Here is a 22,985-nt window from a genome sequence, read left to right as displayed (position 1 = left end):
GATTCTGTACTGCATTAGTACATAACTCTGACCTTCATATAAAGCGTTAGCAGGTTCTCTTTACAGTTTAGTTAGACAAAACAATCCCTTTCCAGCCAAGAACCAAGGACACCATCACAGCTTCAGGCCCAAAAAGTACAAACAGCAGTGAATTGAGGAGAGCAGTCTGGGAGGATGGGACTTCATAACCTGAAGCTGTAATTGGACAATTAACCCCAGTATGTAAATTGACCAAAACTTACAAAAGTGTGAAAACGCCTGACCCATCATCCCTCTTGGCTGTAGCCTTGGCCAGGCTCTTTTACTGCCCAAGGTGTGTCCTTTGAAGGCCTTTCAATAAACACCTACTTTATTCCTTTAACACTGTCTAGCCTCTGTTCCAGGTAGCTTCTCAGGGCATCATTGTTCCAGCCCACTTCCCCACTAAGCCTCTTTAGAAACACAGCCTCATTAAAAGCCAAGCTAACAAGGCCATAAATGAAATACCTGTGCTAAAAAAAGCCTAGCTGGATCTGAAACGGTGAAGAAAAAACAAACAAATATTTGCAACACAATTTTTCTACTTAGAGGTGTTTTGTTTGGTTGTCCCCCCAGAATAAGAAGCCATCTACTGCAAAGTCCATTTTGGGTGCATACGCTCTAGAGATTCACTTGGATCCCAAGTTCAGAATTTATGAGCTGGAATTTACCATCTTCCAAAAAATCTTAAGACATTCTGCAAAAGTCAAACTTTCCTCACAAATTATACAGTAAAACTTAAAAATCTGTTCTTTCATTTTCCTAAACAAAGATTTAATTTAGGATGAGTATCTAGAAAGGCATCATATCCTTAAATGCATATCCTTACAAAAAGGCAAGGTATGATCTCGTAAATGTATCTGTCATGTTTCAGAGGAATTTTAGCAAAATCTCCTCTAAGTTTTTGTAATGTAAATATAAAAAGAGTTCCTGTACATATATTATGTGGACTTGGTTTGGCACACTGGAGTTTCCACAGTAAGCAATATGCTATATAAAAGCTAAGTGTTATCTACTACAAGTTGCCAAGATACCAATTCCAACTTATAGGTGTTAAATACACTAAACCTACCAGCTTCTACATGCAACAGATTGATAATTGACCATAGTCACCTATTATTTCCCCATCATCAATATTTACATAACTTCTGATGAGTTTTAGTCAACAAACACAAATTTTGGGAATCCACAACTCTATCACGTCATATCAAATGTGTATTCAATCCATAAGTCATATCATAATGGTATTCAAAGTATATGCATATGCCAAATATGCCTCCAAAATAAAAAAACTATTACACAAGAACAGACTGTTAATTAAAAATCCTATACCATCCTGAGTCTGTACATCCCCGTTCTCTGCTTGCAGTATTTTTTCTACTGTTTTATCACTGATAACAGCAACCAGGAAGAACATTGTGGAGAGTACTAATTCATTTAAGCAGTAATATAGTGTTCTGCACTTTTAGTTGCTTAAAGAAAGGACTATCCTGAGCCAAAATAAGCTCTTGAATTATATATGGGCAGAAACATGAGTATGCAATGAATCAATTTGCAGTGCAAATTCTGAAATATCCAAATGAGGAAGGTGTTTTTCCTTGTTTGTTTACATTGGAAATATTTTAGACACACAGGCTTTTAGACAAGATAAAGGATAGAATTTGCAGGGAAGTTTAGAAGACATTGTGTAAATCCTTTGAATCTTAAAAGAAGAGTCGCAGAATCACAGGATCATTTGGGTTGGAAGGGACCTTAAAGATCACCTAGTGTCAAACCCTCTGCCATGGGCACAGACATCCCCACAAAGCTCTGTCCAACCTGGCCTTGAACATTTCCAGGGATGGGGCATCTACAGCTTCTCTGGGTAACTTTTTCCAGTCCTTTACAAAGCCTCCCAGCAAAGAATTTCTTCCTAACACTGAATATAAACTTGTCCTCTTTCAGTTTAAAGCTATTCCCCTTGGCCTATCAATAAAGGCCCTCATAAAAAGTCTCTCTCCAGCTCTCTTGCAGCCCCTTTAGTTACTGGAAGGTGCTACACAATCTCCTCAAAGCCTTTTCTTCTTTAGGCTGACAACCCCAACTCTTTCAGTCTGTTCTCATAGGAGAGGTGTTCCAGCCCTGGGATCATCTTTGTGATGTCCTCTGGACTTGATCTAACAGGTCCATGACGTTCTCATATTGGAGGGAGTTATAACCCTTAGTTACTGTAGAGCTACTGAAGAACAGATCTGTCCTGTAAAGCAAAACTGACACAGAAGACCCACATAGCTATTTAACCTCAAGAAACCACTATTTAAAGGACAATTTTCTGAACATTAACTTTTCACTGACTTTAGGCCTAATAAATTTTTTTAATTTAGAAGATTCCAATAGTCCAAATATCCTGCCAGCAACAAGTGGAATAATCCTGTTATGCATGTTTTATATTGAATAGCAAACAATCAAAATAATAACTTTAAATTCTTTGATTTCACTGCCAAATAATATACTACAAAGATCAGGCATCACTAAAAGCAGAGGCTGTCAATAGATAACTTAAAACTATTTGACCAGTATTAGGACATGCATAATGATAAATCAGTATAAATCACTTAATCATTCTCCTACTTTGTCATGCTGCTTATTTGAAAGCCAGTGGACTTTGTGAAAAAGCAGCCTTTTCATAGTGATTACAATATGACCCTTGTAAAAGGTATTATATAACAAGTTGGATTTTTAAACCAATTGTATGGAACTTCTCTTCCTCATATTTGTATTTACTCTCTGAAATATAAAGTACATAAGACAGACATTCATTTCAATTTGACAGATAAATACACTGAAATAACTGAAGAAAATTTTTTCAAAAGGGGGCTTTAACTCTAAAAGACATTAAAGTTAATTTTTTTTTTACATTTTGAGTCCTCATTTACAAAACATGAGCTTAATAACAGCTCCATGTGAAAAACACTTCCTTATAGCTTTAGAATTAGATATTTTTAAAAATCAGATATTTAAAAAAATTAATCAGTTATTTCTATGGTCAGTACTAGTGATATAAGTATTATGAGTTACATATGATATGTATGATATGTACATATGATATATATGATAAGTTACAGGGAGCAAGTTGTCCTGTATCTGCTGCTGGTGAGTAGTACATCAAGAGTGAAAAAATCAATAACCAGTAAAAACAAAATATTCTATCTTCAGAATTATTTATCTCCTGAGCAAGAGTCAGTGTAAGGAATAATACCTCTCCCCAGAAAAATAGATTTCTAGAACTGGACAGTAAATTCCTCATGACAGGGGCTGGAGTACAAAAGGATTTTCTTAGATTCTTATCAAATTCTGCAGAATCTACAGAAAAAAATAAATATTTGGGCTTTATAAAATTGATGAGTGAATGCAGTGTACTTTTGCAAAGATAACGTGAGAGGTACTATCAGATTTCTAAGAAAATCCTAGTTGATTTTCACTGTGGAAAATTAACACTAGGACACAAGAAAATTATTTGTATACATTGTTTACAATATCAATGATGACAACTATTTCCATTATATTGTTGATACAACAAAGAAAAGCAAAGTAAATGTGTGGTTTAGTCTATTGCTATATATATTCACCATTTAAACTAAGTTTGTCTCAGCTCTCTATGGTGCCTTCTACCTAAAAGTACAATTATTTCTCTCTGTGACTCTGAAAATACTTCACTTATGCAAAAGCCAAGACACTCAAATCCTACATTAAATATTCCATCCATGTAGGTAAGAAAGCTTATCTTAAGGATAGTCAAAACATTACTGGTAGCGTTAGGGTTAAGAATCTGATCTTTCCATCAAATAAATGCAGTGCAGATGTGCTAAGAAAACTAGAATAAATACCTAGCCAACTGGAAATTTTCAAGTTAACAAGGCAACTTTACAGCACCATCAGAAATTTTTGGGAAAAACAGCTAGCTAGTACTGAATGTTTAATGATGTGCTTCTTCAGATGTGTATACATTTTAATAGCCAAAATAGTAATGCTCTAAAATGTTTTTCAAATTAAATTGATGTCATAACCTCCCTCAGTGCAGAACACCAGAGAAATTAGTCATCAACTGTACATGAAAACTAATCATAGGATACAACACTTAGAAGCTGTATGGCCAAAACAATATTAGAATTCACCCTGACCTGCTTGGATTTATCAAATTACATTGCATAGCTCCAAAGATAGCTTCTCATCTCTTAAGGTCCACATATGTACAGTTTATTTGATTTCAGACTTAACTGGAAGGTATTGTGAAATATTACCCTAATCTGTGCAGACGAGCTGACATGATGTACAATGGTCTAAAGCTGGAAGTGGAGTCCCATGTGGAATGACAAAACACAACTTTTAACAAATGGCTGCTGCACTAATACCATATATTGAATTTCACTACTCTCAAGAAACTTCATCCTTTGGAAAAAGAATAGCTGCCTCCTATATTGTAAGTCCACCTTTTCTCTTAGAAAACCTTACCTCAGAAAAGGTAAGTTAATTTTAACAGTTCACTAATCCTAAATAAAATCACCAGGCACTAACAACTATCTGTTCCCACAAAGGGCAATTTGCGTAGTATTAGTTTTCGTGACTATCATATCTGAAAGGTCTGTTTAATTTTAAATTCCAAGTTTAAAACATCTCTTTACATTAGGTCAACCACCCTATGTACCCCTATGGGAATTTCACATGCTTGTCTTCTTAAAAATCACATTCTACACTTTCCAGTGTGTTTGAAAAGTAGCAAGTTTTCCAGCCTCCAGGAAGCATTCTTGATGTGAAACCCATATGGGCACAGTATTTCCAACTCCTTGCATCTGTTCAACCCAAAATTTCCATTACACTTAAACCAACTTGTGCATGGGCAAGCAGAAAACAGCCTAAGAGATCTCCCAAGCCATAGATATTTAGCCTAACTTGGTATCTCCAGTAATGCTCAGATGATCAGGGTTTAGCTAAAGACTTAAGAACTATGTGGTTTCAAAAGAGAAAAGGAAAACTTAGATGTTAGAAGAATTAATGATTTATAAAAATACATTTTTCTATACAATTCTTCTCTCCACATGCTATGTGCCCCAACACCTCTATCTCTAATTGACACAGAACATAGTTATACATACCACAGTTTGGTGGTTAACTTGAATCACTTCATCCCCAGCATGGATTTTCTTGCACCGATCTGCAGGTGACTGAATTTAAAATAAAAGAGATGATCAAGAATACAGGTCTTACCGGTCATCATCTCTCTTTCAGCAGTATGATTGCTAAGCTATGTAAATCAGGTTAGATTGATAGACATTCTACTGTGAAATAAAGAATTAAAGAAATACTTAATAAATCAGTTTTTTCTTGTGGGAGAAAAATGATATGCACTATTCTACACAATAAAATCACATGTTAAGAAAGGTATGAGTATATGGTAACTGAGTCCTAAGGATTTCTTCTGAATTTCGTCCTGCCAAAAGGGTGCTTTAATCTGCTGGACATATCTTAACTCTCAAAACTCAATCTCTGGCTGACTTTTGAACCTATCAAGACTAGCTGATAATTCCTGTTAAACAAATTTCATAAAATTGTCTTTTTTATTCTACAACATTTCAATATGTTGCAGAGAGCTGTAGTAAAGTACTGTTCTGCAAAGAGTGCAAAGAAGAGAAGATTGGGTTAGGCACAATCTAGGAAGAGCAAGTAAGTTAATGGTAACTGTGGTTTTGAAAAACTATCAGGGTGAAAGAAATGTAACCATCATCAGAATCCTACAGTGATCACACTCTCAAAAAGCAAAGTTGTTTTGTACTTTGCTTTTGCCTCAAAAAATTCTCAGTGAGAACAGCAATAAAAAATCAAATAAAAATAAAAACCACAACAAAAACCGCCTCTTTCATTAAAATGAAAGCCCCAAACATTCCCTTCTCTCTTTACAGTAGACCAATTGTTTTCTGAGGGGAATAGTTCTAAGTTCAAAGGAAAATAAATTCCTTCAGGTTTTCAGAGCCACACTTTAATTTTTCTCACAATACTGTGGCTGCCAGAAGGCACTTAACTGACTCCACAGTAGAAGGTGAGACTGACAGTTTGAAAAAAGAACCCAAAGGAAACATGTTGCTCAGGAGCAGATTAAAAAAAAAAAACCTGCTATAAATTTTATTTTCAGGAGTTAAATTAATTTAATTTTCACATGAGATAAGAGGTCATCTAAATAAAACGCTCCACATCTGAAATGTGGACTTTTTGTAATAACCTATGTAGTAAATGCCCATTCAAAACATATGTCCCACAGCTAAACCATGACTTTCTAGTTCAATTGCACACAATTCACGGCCTATGTTAAGGACAGTGTACAAATGAAAGATATTCAAGAGACATGAAAGCCTGAAAGAATGGTCACTCATGAGTCATTCCTAGCAGACATTGCACAGAACATCCTAAATCAAACTGGGCTGGTAATATCATTTTACTTTATATAAAGAACAGCCTTGATATTTTGGCACTACTTAAGCAATAAAGGTATTGGCTGAGTGATCTGGGGAAAAATATTAACAGTGGTGGTTATGTCCTAATAATCTGTCTTCTGTCTGCCATTTTACTACTCACACTTACTCATTCATACCTCTAAAATCTTTACAATCCTCCTATGCAATACAGCTATTTTAGCTCAGATGTAATAACAGCTAAGATTTTTAAAATGCAAATGCAAGTGAATTTTGTGTCATTACTCTTGACCTCTTCAGGACTTTATTATGATACATCCTTTGCTTTACAGTGTCTTCAGGATTTGCAGCTTAAATCTTGAAAAAACAGGTCAAGTTTGCCAAGACATTAAAACATGGTCTGAGAATCTTCAAACTGGAAAAGTCTATGTTAAAAAATGCCTCATTGCAATTATGCCTCAAATACAAGGTGAGGTAAAAAAAAAAAAACTTAGAAAGATATGTCAAGGCTGTGGTCTTATGAAGGGGTTGTAACACCTGTTCCTTATTGCTTTTTCCTCTCCAGTAAAAAAGAGACATTGCTTGTAAAACAGTATCTTTTATCATGGCTATTTAAGGAAAACAGAGGAGAATCAATAAGGTCTTTCTTTTTTAGAGGTATATGCTGACCTTTAAGCACAGAATCCACTCATGAAGTCCTACTAGGAGGAACAAAGTGTGCCACACCACAACTGCATCCTCATTAGCTGGTAAATTGGTTCAACAGGAAGTTGAAGAGATGGAAGCACCTGTCACTGAGGCTCACACATCAGTAACTAAAAGCTATCCAGAATGTGCTTGGATTTATGCTTTAGAATAGATTTAGTTTTGCCCTTTAGGCTAAATGCCTTTTTCCTATTTCCCTGGTAGACCCACACTGTCTGAAAGTCCAGTTTAGAGGCCCTGGAGCACAACTGCTGCATGCCCACAGTGGAGATTTTAGTAGTATTTCTTCTGAAAATCCCTCTTCCCTGTGATCTAAGGGCACAGTGCAAAGCAAACCAGACCACAGTAAGTACTGACACCGGGAGCTCTCCCTCCAAAGCCACATTCCTGCTGGAGATGCACTGCATGCTATTACTTTACCAAAATGCTCTTTTTCATTGGAAAACCAAAGGACAAAATGGTCCTATTTGAAGGACACATTCAGTTTGTGAATTGAAAGAATCTCTCCAATATGGTCTAGATGGGCTACTCAACAAGGAACCTAAAATCTTTCATTGGACCAAAACACCCTTTAGACTATTATTTCCAAACAAAAGACAGAAGACAGGAGCTGGAAAGATGAGCTTGCTCTAAGGCTACAGGGCCACCAGAGAGAAGCCCTTACAGGGCAGTGACCTGTAAGGAACACTGCTCTCTCTCAGTCCAAGCTTCAGAGCTCAGTTGCTTTGACCTGCAGGGCTGATATGCTGGAGAAGATGAGTTTTAATGCCAAACAGTAAGATCCAAACTCTAATGGGCTTTGCAGCTGGACATCAAGGACCTCAAAGGCCAGAAAGAAAAAGCAGAACTGTCATTGCAAAACTACTCTTACATTAATGTGGAGAGCACTACCATGATGTTGTGTTTCATACAGACACGTTCCTCTCCATGATCATTCAGACAATTGTGTCACTGTCTCACTTGGAAGAGAAGACTTGGGAATGAAAAGGACACATTTTTGTTGAAATGCAAGAGAATTCAGATTCAAACTGTACTGCAAAGAGTAAATGTGTTGAGGCCAGCAGGTCAGATCACATGTGCACCACTGTGATCTTATTCTGGACATGCTCCTTAGATCTTTCTCCTCCCATCTACCAAAATCAAAACTCTGGGTGCTTTTGTGTGTGTGTGCATGTGTGTGTTAAAGAAAGCAGCTAGAAACTGTGTTCTTAAAAGCAAGAGACATCCTTCTTTCTCTAAAGCACTACTCATTTTCACAACTGCTTCAACACACAGCAGCTTTTTCCCTTGATAACAGAGTGCAGTTTCTTGGTCTGTGAGCACCTCCAGGGTGTCACAGTGAGTGAAAGAGTCAGTAACAACAGCAGAAGAGTCATCATGACTGAAGCTTCCTGACATAGCTTTAAATTATATTCATGAATCACAAAAGATAAGGGTTTTGAGGGAATGCATTAGGATTTTATTTTTATCTTTGCCCCTGGGAAATTAAATCCATTAGCAAGTTATGGAAAGAAATTGTTCCTTCTTTAATTTGAGAGATTCAACTGTAAAAATTTTTCTTTATTTCACCTATTTTCTAGATTAAGTTCAACTGTAGTTCTGTTTGGTTTGTTTAGTTTTGCTAATTTCACTAATCATGTCTATAGCTGTAGGCCTGACTCTAGAATTTTTATTTTCCTTGAAATTCCTTACTTTTTTAAAAAATTCCAATACAGATCTCATTCACACAAATTCTACAAGTATTATCTGTTGGTTATGACCCATGGATATTCTGCCCACAGCAGAAAACAGAAAGGAAAAAGGCTATCAGATTGCAGCTCCTATGAAAGGATGAAAATAATATTCCTATTTTATTGAGATGTTAACAGAACTTCACTGCAGATCAGATGCAGCAGCTGTAATTGTCATGTAGGTAGTTCGCACATCCCACAGGATGACACAGTAGTATGATAAAACAAACATTTCTGACAGCTTCATTTTAAGAAAATGCCATCAAAATCTTTCAAAGGAATTGACTAAACCACTATGGAACAGTTCAGTGTTGTTTAGCTGTTGTTTAGTGATTGTTCCACATTAATTGAAGACCAGGGATAGAAGTCTTTTCCTCCAAAATTATAATTTTTCTCAACTCCTAACAGACAGCCAGTTCCCTAAACATAGTGTTCAAGGGAAGGAGGTTGTATTTCAAAGGCTTTTGAAAAGTAGACTGTCATGTTTTACTTGCTCTTTAATGCCTTCAGTGAGAATTAGTACACTGGTAATAAGTGTTCCTTTCCATAGGCATTACTCAGAAGTTCATGCAGAAATACATGGTTATTTGTCAATGTGAAGGGATGTCCATTTCCATGCACTCATTTCTTTAAAAATGAAGCTTGATAGATGGAAAATATAAAAGCTGTTTGTCTAATACTGCAGCAAACTTCAGCATAACAGTCTACATATAATATAGACATTTATCTTTTATTCACAGAGCAAAGTAACTCCAAGGCAGCAGCTTCCTGTCTGGATCAACTAGAGCATTTTAGGTGTCTTGCAAGAACACATCAAGACTGGTTCTCTTGGTCCTTAACTGGAAACAACTCTTTCAATTCTGAGGTAAACAAGCACAAGCATCTCTGCTGTCCAACATGCCATTGGTTCTTAACAGCCAACCAGCACAAGTTTGCAAGCAAAATGTAGTTTATGGGAAAGGGAAAGCATTAACCACAGGAAAGGTCAGAAAGGCTTCCAGGTCTGAACATACAGTATTAACAATACTTACATTTTCTGTTGTTCCAGTAATTACATGAAGACCATCATATGTTGACTTAATGTACATACCCTAAGAAAAAGACATTATGGGAAAGAATTTTTAAAGTGTTTCACAAACCATCACCATCCAAACAAAACTTGCATATCTCCTAAAGAATCGCTCTTTTCTTTTTGTTTTCTTTAAGACATGTGGACTTTATTGCATGCCATGAGGAATTTGTCTCTGCACAAGAAAGTGGTTTTTTATACACTTCAAGAACAGCCCAAATCATTTTGGCCCTAATTAGCAATAGAAAACTAAAATGTTTATCACAGCTATGTCCATAAATACTTCCCAGTATTTTTAAACACACTTCTTCAACTACAAATAGAACAATGGCTTCCCAAAATCCCCAGAACTACAAATTGCCTTAGTATGATCAATATGTCTGTTTTGCTTTGAAAACTACATTGAGTTTTAAAACATCTGGAGTCTTCAGTAGGCAACACTGCAAACACAACTTTCAAGCCAGTGCTTGGAATTGTGCCTGTAAAGTGGCTGTAAGACCTTCTCAATAGCTTCACTCATCCCAATGAACACTTCAGTTATAAAACTCAATGATGGAAAATTCAACATCAACTTTCTTAGCTACCCCACTTCTTTCAAAAAAATATGAAAAAGGAGGGATAACCTGTGAACAGACAGAAGTTCCGGCATGGATAGTCCAAGACAGTGTCTCAAATATGCCTTTCCACCAAGCCTCAATTCAAACATTTTAACAACATCTACTATGACAGTGAGAGAAGGAAAAAGGGAGAGATAATTGGCACATTCTGAGCATTCAATAATTTCTGAGGAATTTCCTTTACCTCAACCACTTTACAGAAAGCAGGTAAACACTGAGTGCCTGAGTAAACATCCTCTCCATAACCTACTCTTCCTCTTTTTAATCAGAGTGCCACAGAGAAATCTGTCCCTAGCTGAGGAGCCCAGTGCACTCCCTGGTGAGCAGGAACGGTAAAGAGGCAAAGAAGACAAATCAAGTTGGACTAACCTACATTGGGACCAGAACTGGCACACATTTTGGTAGCAGCTATGAGCAAGTACACCTAAATTAACAACGTAGATAATATCCCTAGTAAAACAAGCCAGGGGCCTCCTGAGTTTCTCTGGAAAGGAGCCCAAAAGTGAACTCCTATTTTGTTCTGCACAATTACATAGTGTTAATCACATCACACCCAATTATCATGTTCAGCTGCCACAGTTAGAAGGTAAAATAATCCAGAACCTACTAATTAATACATGGTCAGAAACCCCCTGACATCATCCTTCAACTTCCAGCATCTCTATGAACCTTCAGCAATTTGTCCATTGATTGGCTCCATCACACAGCATTTGCTTAACTCAAATGTAGAATGGCTTTTTCATACATTTATCCTCACAACACCCCTGTGAGGTAGGGAAACACTAATAATATACACACATCTTAACACTCACACAGATATCTTACAGGAAGCATAATGAGCCACACAAGAGGCTGAAACATGTTGGTATCTGTTCCCTGGTACGCACACCTACCCTCAAACCACCACTAATGGGGACCTCAATCCCTCTCAGGATCCCCATCTAAGTCACTGGGCCACACACCCTGCAACATGGCAAGAGCTAAAACCACAGTGACCATGGTGACAGGAACTTGGAGTCTGGTTCCCAAACAGAGCAATTTCTGAAGAAAGCCACATCTTTATTTTTATGCACAGTGAGTTACTACTTTCAACCTTAAACAACAGGGTGAAAGCCAAGGGAAAAGTTTCACACTTTATGCTATACAGTGTTTAGTTTTGTGCAAAGCATTATTCCAAAGGATAGTAAATTCATCCAAGTGTCCTACCATTCCAGAGGACAATTCACATCCAATCTAGTCTTTTTAATAAATTTAAAAGACTTTGAAAATGCAAAAGAGGAGAAAGAACTTTGGCAAAATGTTCTTTAAAGGCTAGGATCAAGATTTTGCACACATTAAAAAATAGAGGGAAGAAGGAACCTGAAAAATATCCACCCTAGATTATATTTATTCCACAAGAGCAAAATTAATGTTATATTTGTACCATGTCACAATTTTACAAGAGCCAACATAATTCTTGATATAAGGCAGCTTTTAAATGAGGAGAGGTAACATTTTGCAACACAAAAATAAGCCCTTTTCACCAATGTTTCTTCACTCCTTGGTTTAAGTGAACAATATATGGGAAATGGTACAGAGAAGAGAAAAGAACATTTCTGGCTTACAACTGTTTGATCTGGAATGGAAATAAGAATACCACACACATCTGCAGGTTTTCTTTTCTCTGCCTCCTTGTGGCTGCACAATATCAATAATACTTTTAGCAATCAAGAATACAGGGGAAATCAGTGTGTGCTCTGTCCATTTGCACTGAAATAAATTGGTAGATACAGTCTTAGATACTCAAAGATAAGTCCCTAAGAATTTACAAGAATCAGTTACACCAGATAAAAGCAAAGATAATTCCTGCTATTAAAATAACCATATTATAACCAATCTAGTAATCAGGAATAAATGTATGCCTAGATTAAAAAATTAGTAACTCGTGCCTAATTACATGAGAGATTGTCCTGATCCAGTTATGGGTAGAGCTCTAATTTCAAATCAATCATTACACTTTATCTTGGTGATTAAGGGTTAGAAAAGAGACCTTTTGTGCTTTTTCCCCCCCTTTTCTTTGCTTTTGTTTATATTTTTTCAATAATGAAAACAGAATGTGATATATTTATAACATATTTCTCAATATTTATGCAATGCTGGATGGAAAAAGAAAGAAGATACAAATTTCATTTTATCACACATGTAACTGAATTTTTTACTTTGACTCAACTTTCATGGAGCCCTCCAAAGTCACATGTGCCTCTTTAACCCCAAACAACTGTTAATAACTCTTTCCCAGCTCTTCCAGTATTTCAAACTAAAAAATTCAGGAGAAATATCAGAAATAGTAGCGCACTGGAATCCTGGAAAGAGAGTAGGCAGTACACTTAAATCAGCTGCCACACCCTGCTGTGTCAATGACTTGTATTTTATGAGCAATTTTTTACATTACAGCTTTCTTTTGTGTTTGCTTCAGCAGGCAAAAAGGAACCCCATATTCTGATGAATTTACCTTTGTGTTTCTGAACCCTTGAGATCACATCACACTTACCTGGGATTAAAATGATTATATGAACAGGAAACAACTAAAAGTCAAGATTAACCTTTGCTACAGATCTCTGATATTCTTTTCTATATTAAAAATAAAGTAGGAAACGACTGTTGCAGAAAAACTGCCCAAGAAAAACCCGGTTTTCTGCTTTTTGTCTAAATAGATTCACTGTTTTCAGTCAAGCAGTGACGTTCTTAAGTCTTTTTCATGGTAAAACATACTACCTAAGCTAGTCAGTTTGGTTTCTTTGTATATGAACAATGTAAAAACAAACAAAATTAAATTCTCTTACTGATACAGATGAAACAACTTGCAAATCCATAAAGGAAAAAAATAGAAAAAAAGAAAGGATTACACATGGGAGCATGTTGGCGATTGCAAAGTTGACCACATTAATCCATTTCAAGGCTTTTTAAGTAAGTTCCTATCATGAACTCTTCACCCTTACTGCACAGCCATTGCAGGCTATATCTCTTCCCCCAGCAGCACTCACTGGAGAACATGAATGCAGTCAGTTACAAGACATAAGGATAGAGGGGAAAAAGAAATGAAAAAAAACCCCAAACAACAAAACCAATACCAAACCCCACCCATAACATTGCTTTACCCAGTACACAAAAGGTTCTCTACATTACACCCTAACAGTTTTTTCTGCTTGCCAGGATTAGTCACTTGAAAGGTTATTTAGTCAGAGATGCTAGCTAGTTTTAGTATCTATGAGACATGGTAACACATTTACTTGATCCTTTCTCATTCAGGTATTAGTCTGAAAATTTACATGTACCTCTGACAAATACTTACGTTTTCACATGAAAAGACCAAACACAGTGAAGGAACTATTTGTGCTGATTAAAATATCCTGATCATGCCAATCTTCTTTAATTGTAAAAGCTTCAAGCATTTTCTTAACTCCATCATATATTTACCATGAGTTTAGGGAAACAGCATTGTTTTCCAATTGTTTCAACACCAACAGCATTGTTTCCAATGCTTTTAACTTCCTTCTCATGTCCTTTGCTTTTTCTCTCCCACATTTACTTTAGCTTCTTAGCTATTGAATTTGAGATGGTAGATGTTCTGTTTATGATAGGTGACAAAAAAATCTTCCCAGTTGGCAGTCATCCTTGCCTTTTTTCTTCTGCCTGAAGTCCTTCTGTTTTTATACAACATTTTATTTGTTGATTGGTAAAGCCAGCACAGAACTGTAATGTGGGTCAAAAATCTGGAAACAGGAAAATTGACAATAAACCATTTTTCCAGATCCATCATTGCACAAATCCTGGAAGAAGGTCCAGAAATGATTGAGCTTCACATTCATCCCAGCATTTCTGATGTGCAAAGAATATTCACAACTCCAAGCTCCACCACCAGTTCTTAAACTGACACCCTCAGCACTCAGTGGGGCAGGTATTAGTTTACAAAGCAAACAGAATCCCAAGAGCACATAAATCACCAGGAAGCACACGACACAGGTGGTCTGCTGGCCAGAATGGCGCGGCTCCGAAGGGAAGGGGACGATTTTCACTCTCCCGGCGCGAATCCACATCCTTGGTGCCTGCTCTGGAGAGCTCACAATCTACAGGAGCGGCACAAGGCCCAGGCAACACAATAGTGGCACACAGGCAAGGATGAGGGGAAAAAACATGACTGTCAAAATGGCATTGTATCCTTCTAAAGCTTGTATACTGCATGGTTGCTATTTTCCTTTTTTAAAAAATTACATATAATTATTTTTTTAGACAATGACATCAAGACCCTGCTAAATTGGTTGACAAATACATAAAAAGAAAAAAACCCTGCCTTGAAGAGCTTCCAGTTTAAACAGACAAGACAGACAGAGGGTGTAAAACAGAGGCACAGAGAGGGAAAGAGATTCTCTCATCAGCTACCCAGCAGGAACAGACCCATGAAACACACTCTTAGTTACAAAAATACCATTCAGCATTTCTTGGTCCCTGGGAGTTCATACCAACCTACACGAAAACTTAAATGAAGGGGAAAAAAAGAAAAAAAAAAACAGCCACAAGACAAAGGAAAAAAATTTCAAGTTCAGATAAAAAATGGACAGCACTCAAAAAAGGGTGACCAAGAGAAAGAGGAAGATTTTCTCATTACAATAGAAGAAAGTGTTTCAAAAGGCTGACTGCAGTGGTTCAAAAGGTTGACTACAGGGGAAAGGAAGGGAAAGAGAGGGAGCAGAGAATCCATGAGAAGCTGAAATCCTGAAGGACAAGTTTAAAATGGATTCAGGGATAAAAAAGAAAGCCAGAAGAGGAAGGGAAAACAAACTGCAGACTAAAACAAAGGATGGGGCCATATTTACTCATCCAAGCTTTTGAGGTTTTTCTCATATTTCAATTGCAATTTTCCAAAAGAATGGAAAATTAATTTAGTGTACAATTGCTCAAAATAACTTGGCATACCAACTTTGCCAAGAAAAACAAATCAACCCAAAACCCAGCTATAACCAACCACCCAAAACCAAAAATATTCTCCAAAACTGCAACAACCAGACAACTTCAAAAACCTGTTGTAAAGAGTATGACAGTCCTCCTTCAAGACTATTCAAGAATATAGAATGAGAATAAGCTTGGGCAGAAATTGCAAAAGCTATTTCTCTAGACAAAAAAAAAATTAACTGTATTCTGAACATCTTTTCTATCTCCAAATATTATGGGAACAGATATTATTAAAGACGTAAAGTCATACATCTGGAATTGTTACAGTGTTGGTTTTTTCCATGCAGCGGGTGTTGGATACTTGAGTAAACAAGAGATCAATGGTCAGCTCTTGAACAAAAAACACAGGATGGCTGCATTAAGAGCCTTCACAAGCACCTGATTAAGAATGCAGAATTCTTGCAGTAAAATTCGATGAGTTACTTACCAGCAGTGCTATGAAGCCCTGGAATAACTTATAAAATAGCTTTGTATCCCCAAGATACTATGAAGCATTTTCCAGAATCTGACAGGTTTTGTGCATAAGCCCACGCAAACTTCTTGGTTGAGTTGATCTCAGTAATTTAAGTCCCTTCTGACTTCAAGATCCTAGAACAATCTGAACCATTTTTCAGAAGCTGGTATAAATGGCAAGAATTTCTTACTCATTTCTCCCTGTTCACTAAACTCCGCATACTTCAGTCAGCTTTACAAAATCTCTTCCTGTTAGCCCAGCTGCATGAGAAACCAAACTAGCAAAAGGAATCAAACTGTTTTCAAACTTTAAAATAGAAAAGGCTAAAATGTCCTATTTATTTTCATAAATACAACTTCTTTTAAAACCATCGCTTTCTCATCCTGGATGATGGGTTTGATTAACTGCGTACTTCTTACCAGCCCTTCACTTGGCTTGATGTTTGTAAGCTGGATCACCTCGAGATGGGCAGACTGGGAAACCAGCGGATCAGAAGAGAGCGAGATAATGTGATCACAGACTCCAGAGAGAGTTTTACACTAGGAAAGAAAAAAGAAAAGAAAAAGTCACAATAAGCAGACCACTGCTAACTATTTGAATGTCGATATACAGTTGAAATCGCAATGTTTCTCAAGTTCATACAAGGCAGAGGGGGAAAGGCCTCAGGCAGCAATACAATATGAAATACATAATCTGTGATGACCCTGAACTAACAGCATTAGATCAGGGAAGAACAGGATGCCAATGCTTTTGTATCTGAATAGAGACAAAGAGGGGCTCCCACGCACTCTCAGGGATAGATGCCCTGCTCAGGCTCACAGGGAATGTGTGGTGACCCCAGCTCCCACCCCACCCACATCTTTTGCAAAGACAGTAAGTGTCTCAAAGCCCACTGCTTTTCATTGAATGTGCAGCTGTTCAGCACAGATGAAAATCAGGCTCTTGATGATGACAGGTAACTCCCATTAACTCTGAAGTTCTATACTAATAAAACATGCTAATTGTCCTTGGACTGCATTTCTCATGTTCTACAGCTGCCACACATGATTTACTGTTGCAGACATGAAGATTACAATAAAGCACCACTTCACAATGGGATAACTCTTAAACCAGTTATAGTTGGCAGCCTCTGCAGCAAGACAGAAAAAAAATTCTAAAAAGGCTGAAACTGTTAAATTGGTACTGCTTCATCTCCTGATCTCTCACTCCCTGAACAACCTCTTCTAAGAAGCAGGAATGCTGTGAGGCTTTCCTATCATTCTCTGTAAGAAAATGATTTTTGAGAGTTTCAATGTTTTCTAGGAAGCCCCCTTTCAGCAACTTTAAATGATTTCCCTATTCAGATTTCCACTCCATCTTTTGTCAGCAAATTCAGGGATTAGGAGATTCTTCTGGTCCCAAAACTGTGGGCATGTCCAAAAGCAATTAAGAACCAGCTTAACTCCTCTGAAATTCCAAAGATGAAAGCTAACCAGTCTTCTCAAATGACTGAAACACAACTGCACACAACAGTTGTTCCAATCAATCTTCCAAGATCCCAAAGTACAGTAAAAACATCTGCAACAATGCTATGGAAACGTGATGTAAAACCAGATATAACCTCCTGCCAAATCACCATTATGATTTCAAATTGTAAACTACAAATACCTTATGTAAAAAGGGAAACTTTTAAAAAGTGATTAAAATCAAACAAACAAAACATCAAAAAAAAAAACCCAAAAAACCAACCAAACAAAACAAAAGAAAAAAAAAAAGAAAAAACCAAACCCCACCAAAAAATCAAACAAAAAAAAACCCAACCAATGATAGTGACATCTTAATCCTGTTACAGACCAGTACACTCTTCTTCTCTTTAAAGTATTTAAAAACAGATGAAAGTTTAGGCTTACGCAAAAATTGCTTATTTTACTGAGCAATAACATTTCAGGGTGAATAAGCAAATCAAATGGAAAATGTAACAAAATTTATAATACCAACATGACCTTCTTCCAGAAAAAATACTACCTTCAACCACAGTCACATACATCACCCTTCTACTTTTTCATGATGGAGAATCATTACTAAACAGAAGACATCAAGAAATCTATAAAATGAGGTTAAGAATGGTTTGTGCTTCAGCTGAACTACAAAAAAGTGAAAAAGAGATCTTTATTGAAATTTGGGCTTCTTTAATGGCTTTTGGACACATGAAAATTACTTTGAGCAGACATTTTTAAAACGTAAAATTATAATAAATTACATAATAAAAATGAAAGCTTAGATTTGTGTTGATTTGTGTTTTTAAATACAGTGTTGGCATGTTATTTCTACTTCCATCTTGGAACTGCACTGAGAATTATTGAAGAATTGCTTAAAAAATTACAGAGCACTCAGCTATTTCTGCAAAGTGAAGAGACTCACATCATAAATTATTCTCTGCAGATGAAAATGGAGTTTTTCATATCTGTTTAGACTTCATCCACCTATTCTTCCCAATAATCTCCTCTAAACCCATTAAATGTATGGAGTTATTAGCAATTTCAGAAAAGCTTCTATTTATAGTGAATTAATTTTTTTCTCCAATTTTCAACTGTTGCATTGCAGAGAGATGCCAAAATACACAGAAAAGCAGTGTTCCTACCGCCTAAGACAAGGTATGGCATTTCACAGATGTGGCTCCTCATTGAAGAACACGCTCCCAGCTGCCTTGACAGATGATGGGGAAAGGAGAGGAGTTGAGCAAGTCCAGGATGTGGCATGGAGCAGAAGCCTAAGGTGAGATGCATTAAACAGTCCTGTGGAGCAGCTGCACCTCTGCCCCCATGAGAGGGGTTCAGGCAGTCTACACAGCAATGCCTATGGGGATCAGCATTCCAGTACAGTTAATTGGTTGCAATCATAAAAAAAGATGGTGTGAATATTCCTCAAGAGGAGCTCTGGGAATATTAGGTGCCAAAATCACCAAGCTGCTAGGATAAAAAAAATCTGCCATATGTTTCAATGCATTTCTAAAAGACTATTGCCTTTTGGGTCTCACAGCTTCCTTATATATTCCCACTGCAGTCCAACATTAATTAATTATGGGGATAATGTGCTGCTATAAACTACTATACATTGAAATATTTTCATTAAATATTCCTTGGTTAAAGAGCTGAACTATAAGTAGGATCAGGTATCTATTTGGTGTATGTTTCAGTCTCAAGCTGCTCTGAGTGAAATACAGGTTGGATATTAGGAAAAGGTTTTTTACAGAAAGAGTGATAAAGTACTGGAATGGCCTGCCTGGGGAGGTGGTGGAGTCACCATCCCTGGAAGTGTTAAAAAAAAAAAACAACTGGATATGGCACTCAGTGCCATGGTTTGATTGAGGGATTAGGGCATGGGTTGGACTTGATGATCTTTAAGGTCTCTTCCAACCTAGTCATTCTGTGATTCTATAAAGACAAATTTTCATTAACTCTGAACTTGTCCAGAGAGAGCCAGGACAGCAAGCAGCACACACTTACACTGCAGATATTCTCTGCCCACTGCAAAGGCAGGGTACATAGGCCCTCACTGGAACCATGTCCAAAGGCTGACACAGGCAAAATTATGCATTTTTTTCCTTGCCTTTACTCTCAGGAATCTCTCATTCACAGTTTGTGCTGATAGCATGCTAATCAATAGGTGTACAAACAAAACAGTCTGTTGGCCATGAAGGTACTTCCTCCCCATTAGGCATCCGTATGGAAAAAACCTTGGACCCATTCAGTGGATCAGGTCCTTCCAAGGCAAAGATGTAGCCACATGGCAAAGCACTCAAGCATTGCACTTCTTCCACTCACTTTGTTCCTAACAATTTTTGAGCACATTATTTCTCAGCAGAATTATTCAGGACAATCTGTACCACAGACATGTATTTTAGTTCCACTAAAATCAGATGGTAGTCACCTTTCCTCTCAAATTGTCATACCTTTGGAGGCTTTGTAAAACTACACCTCTGATTATGAAAACACTGTTAACAAGATCAGGATCGTTTATCCTTTGTAAGTGCTGATTGCCTGCTGCAATGCAGTATTAGTTACAGTAAGACACACAGGAAGATGAGGATCCAATTGCTCCCACAGAAATCAGCAGGCATTAAAAATCCCCAGCCTTTTTCAAGCTGCACTCAGCTCCCAGTATGCAAGGTATCTGCACATAGTGAAAGGATTTGTCCAGACCAAAAAAAAAAGCAAGTTACAAAAGATTAACTGAGAGAAACCAACAGATAATTATATTTTCTCCTGTTGTCACATGGTCCCTGTTCTCACTATGAGCCTTTAAAGCAACGATTTCAGTTCTCTTTTGCAGTAACTCATCAGTGCACTTCAGTAATAAATTCTCCTCTCTATTCAAGTGACACACCTATAATTGCAGATTGAAGCTACACCACAGTCTTTATGTGCAAAGCTAAATGACTCAAAGGAGAACAAAAAATATCACTACACAGCACCTCATTGTTTGGTAGAAATTCAAAGGGAAACATTATTTTTCCCTCAGTAGGCAACTTCTTTATGCCTCAGAGCATGAAGAATGACAGATAATACTTAGTTTCTACCTGTATTTTTGGACTGTAAGGTACCAATTTCTAACAGCTTTTCCACAATTGCTCCTTCTTTCAGCCAGGGGGATGGGGAGCTAAAGGTGACTGAATTAGATTTGCATCTGCTTCTATTCTCTGTGGCTACTCCAGTTTGTGCAGGGAAAACATCTGTGTTCTGCATCAGATGAGAACCTATGGACACAGCCTCAGCGGCCTCTCCTCAACCTGTCCATCCATTGTCTGCTCAGCTCAGGCAGCTCTAGGGTCACCAAGCATTTCTGCTCAAGCAAACAGACTTAGGTTTGTCCCTTCCTTTTACCCAGGCTAGTGGCCAAGTTTAAATTCTATCTTGCCAAGTATTTGCAATACTGAAACGTCCTGGCTTAAACATGCTCCCAGGACTGAGAAGAAGAAAAGCACCAGCCTCCCTCATCAGCACCCCACCTATGGCATTAGAGTGAGGAACAGGATACCCAGAAGACATATGGACTTTCAAGACTAACAGTAAGAAAAAAAATGTCAGGGTAATGTTAAGCTTAGTCTGTTAGTTTAGTTAGTAGCAGCTGTCAAAGATGAATGAAGTCTAACTAATTAACTCAAGCCAAACCAAATCATTATTAACCAATTAATTTTAGTCCAAAACAATTGCTATATTGTACAGAACACATCAGTAACTCCAGCAGTCTTAAAACCAAGTGGGCCTGAACATGCACTGATGCATACATAAAGTTGAAATAGTAAACCACATCTGCTTTTGGCTGTAAAAAGAGAAGTTTCTATTAAACTGAAGCTTGTTCGGTTCAATTTACAAGGTATAGATCTTGAAAGGCAGAAGGTGGTTACATTTTCTTTTTTTTTTAAGACTATAAAATGATACCTTTGACAATGTATTTTTAGTTCATTATACTTCTATAACAAATATTCAAATACAGTGGGCAGGAGCAAATTATCATCACTGTGGTTTCAATGAGGCTCTTGGAAAAAGAGAACATTCTGATCCATTGCTTGTTTCTCTTTTTTTAACTCTTCAAATTTGCATAGCTCATTTGTTTTTGAAAAAACTTCTGAATATCAGTTTCCCTTTGCAGATCGCTTTCTACAGTTTTTCAACTCAAAAAAATAGCATTTTCTGTTTGCAGGACATGCAGCCTAATTTTTAAACAGGGAAACTCCTTAATAAAAGTGTCTTTTTTTCTTATGGAATTAATCTAAAAAAGTTAAAAGAAAAATTATTAAAAATTTTCAGTTAAAACTTATTGTTAATCTGACCGAAGCCTGGCTTCTACTTTCTATAATTAGTTCTTCTAGCTTTGCTCTTCTTTTAATACTCTACTGCTTCATGTGGATTAATCTGAACTGGGTATTTCCATCAAATACAGCCTTGAACAGCTGGACGGAATCAATGAATTATTTTTCAAGTATTTTAAAACTCCAGTCAGAATTTTGCAAGGATTAACATATAATTCCCCAAATAAGCAGATATAAACTGATAGCCTTTTAAGTTGAACAATTTTCTAAATACTTTATCATCTCAAGTTAAATCAATATAAAGATTCTAAATATGAACTAGCAAGAGCATAGTAATTTTCAATTTTGAAACCAGGACCACACCTATGGCCTATCCTTCCCTATTTAGGCCCTATGTAATACTAAACCTGCTTTCTTTAAGATACTAAAAAAATTAATAATGCCATCTACTTCTGTTAGTATTATTTTCTAGTGCTATTTCATTTCTGTTTATATCAAGAAATTATTATTAGTATAATTTAATTATTTATTACATTGCTGACTTAGAGGAAGCTACCCTGGAAAAAACATACTGAGAAATGAGGTGGCAGAAATCCAAAGCATTTCTCCTTATTCGTGAACATTTCAGAAATTTAATGAGCAGAACCCAACACATTATTTCTATGCGGTTTTATGCTTCTTATTCCACAGAAACCAAGTGTTTCTGAGAAAGAAGTCACAGAAAAAACCCCCCAAATTTTAAGAAATGTAGGTGTCTTTAAATAGCTTATTCAACACTAGGACAAAAATATTATAGAAAAGACATTTTTTTCCCTAGACACACTTTGAAAGTCCGTTTAGAAGAAGTAAACAAGTTCAAGTAGGTAATTGCATCTTAAAACTTCATAATTATTCAGTCAGACCTTTTTCATTCAGATACATTTTATATGTTTACTTGAATAACAGATTCATTTCCTGGCTAACCTAATACAATAAGTGATAATCAAAATGCTTTTTAAAAACATTTGAAACTCATATTGCTTGGAGCAAACAAAAATATATCTTCCCTGAATATCAGCTGAAGCTATACAGTTGTGTGTCTTCAAAATACCATTTCTTACAAAGCAAATCCTGAAAAGTCAACATGTGAATACATTAAGTGACACTGAAACGTGCTGTCTGTGGACAAG

The 22,985-nt window shown here is 36.7% G+C and overlaps 1 protein-coding gene across 5 annotated transcripts in view; it reads right to left on the bottom strand.

Moving 5' to 3' along the window:
• The window catches only part of CNKSR2 (connector enhancer of kinase suppressor of Ras 2), a 205,900-nt gene that overhangs the window by 105,183 nt on the left and 77,732 nt on the right, over positions 1-22,985 (bottom strand). For 3 of the 5 annotated variants that reach the window (XM_058800636.1, XM_058800632.1, XM_058800633.1), the window contains exons 6-8: positions 16,445-16,564; positions 9,928-9,987; positions 5,151-5,219 (exon numbers count right to left, since the gene is read on the bottom strand). In XM_058800636.1, the coding sequence (XP_058656619.1) occupies positions 5,151-5,219; positions 9,928-9,987; positions 16,445-16,564 (249 nt within the window). The remainder of the gene's footprint in view (positions 1-5,150; positions 5,220-9,927; positions 9,988-16,444; positions 16,565-22,985) is intronic. The other 2 variants (XM_058800634.1, XM_058800635.1) reach the window with 2 other exon arrangements.

Source organism: Ammospiza caudacuta, chromosome 2 (genome assembly GCF_027887145.1).
Source record: "Ammospiza caudacuta isolate bAmmCau1 chromosome 2, bAmmCau1.pri, whole genome shotgun sequence".
In the NCBI taxonomy this organism is placed as follows: Eukaryota; Metazoa; Chordata; class Aves; order Passeriformes; family Passerellidae; genus Ammospiza; species Ammospiza caudacuta.
The sequence above is the reverse complement of the archived record's forward strand: the minus strand, read 5'-3'. Positions and strand labels throughout refer to the sequence as shown.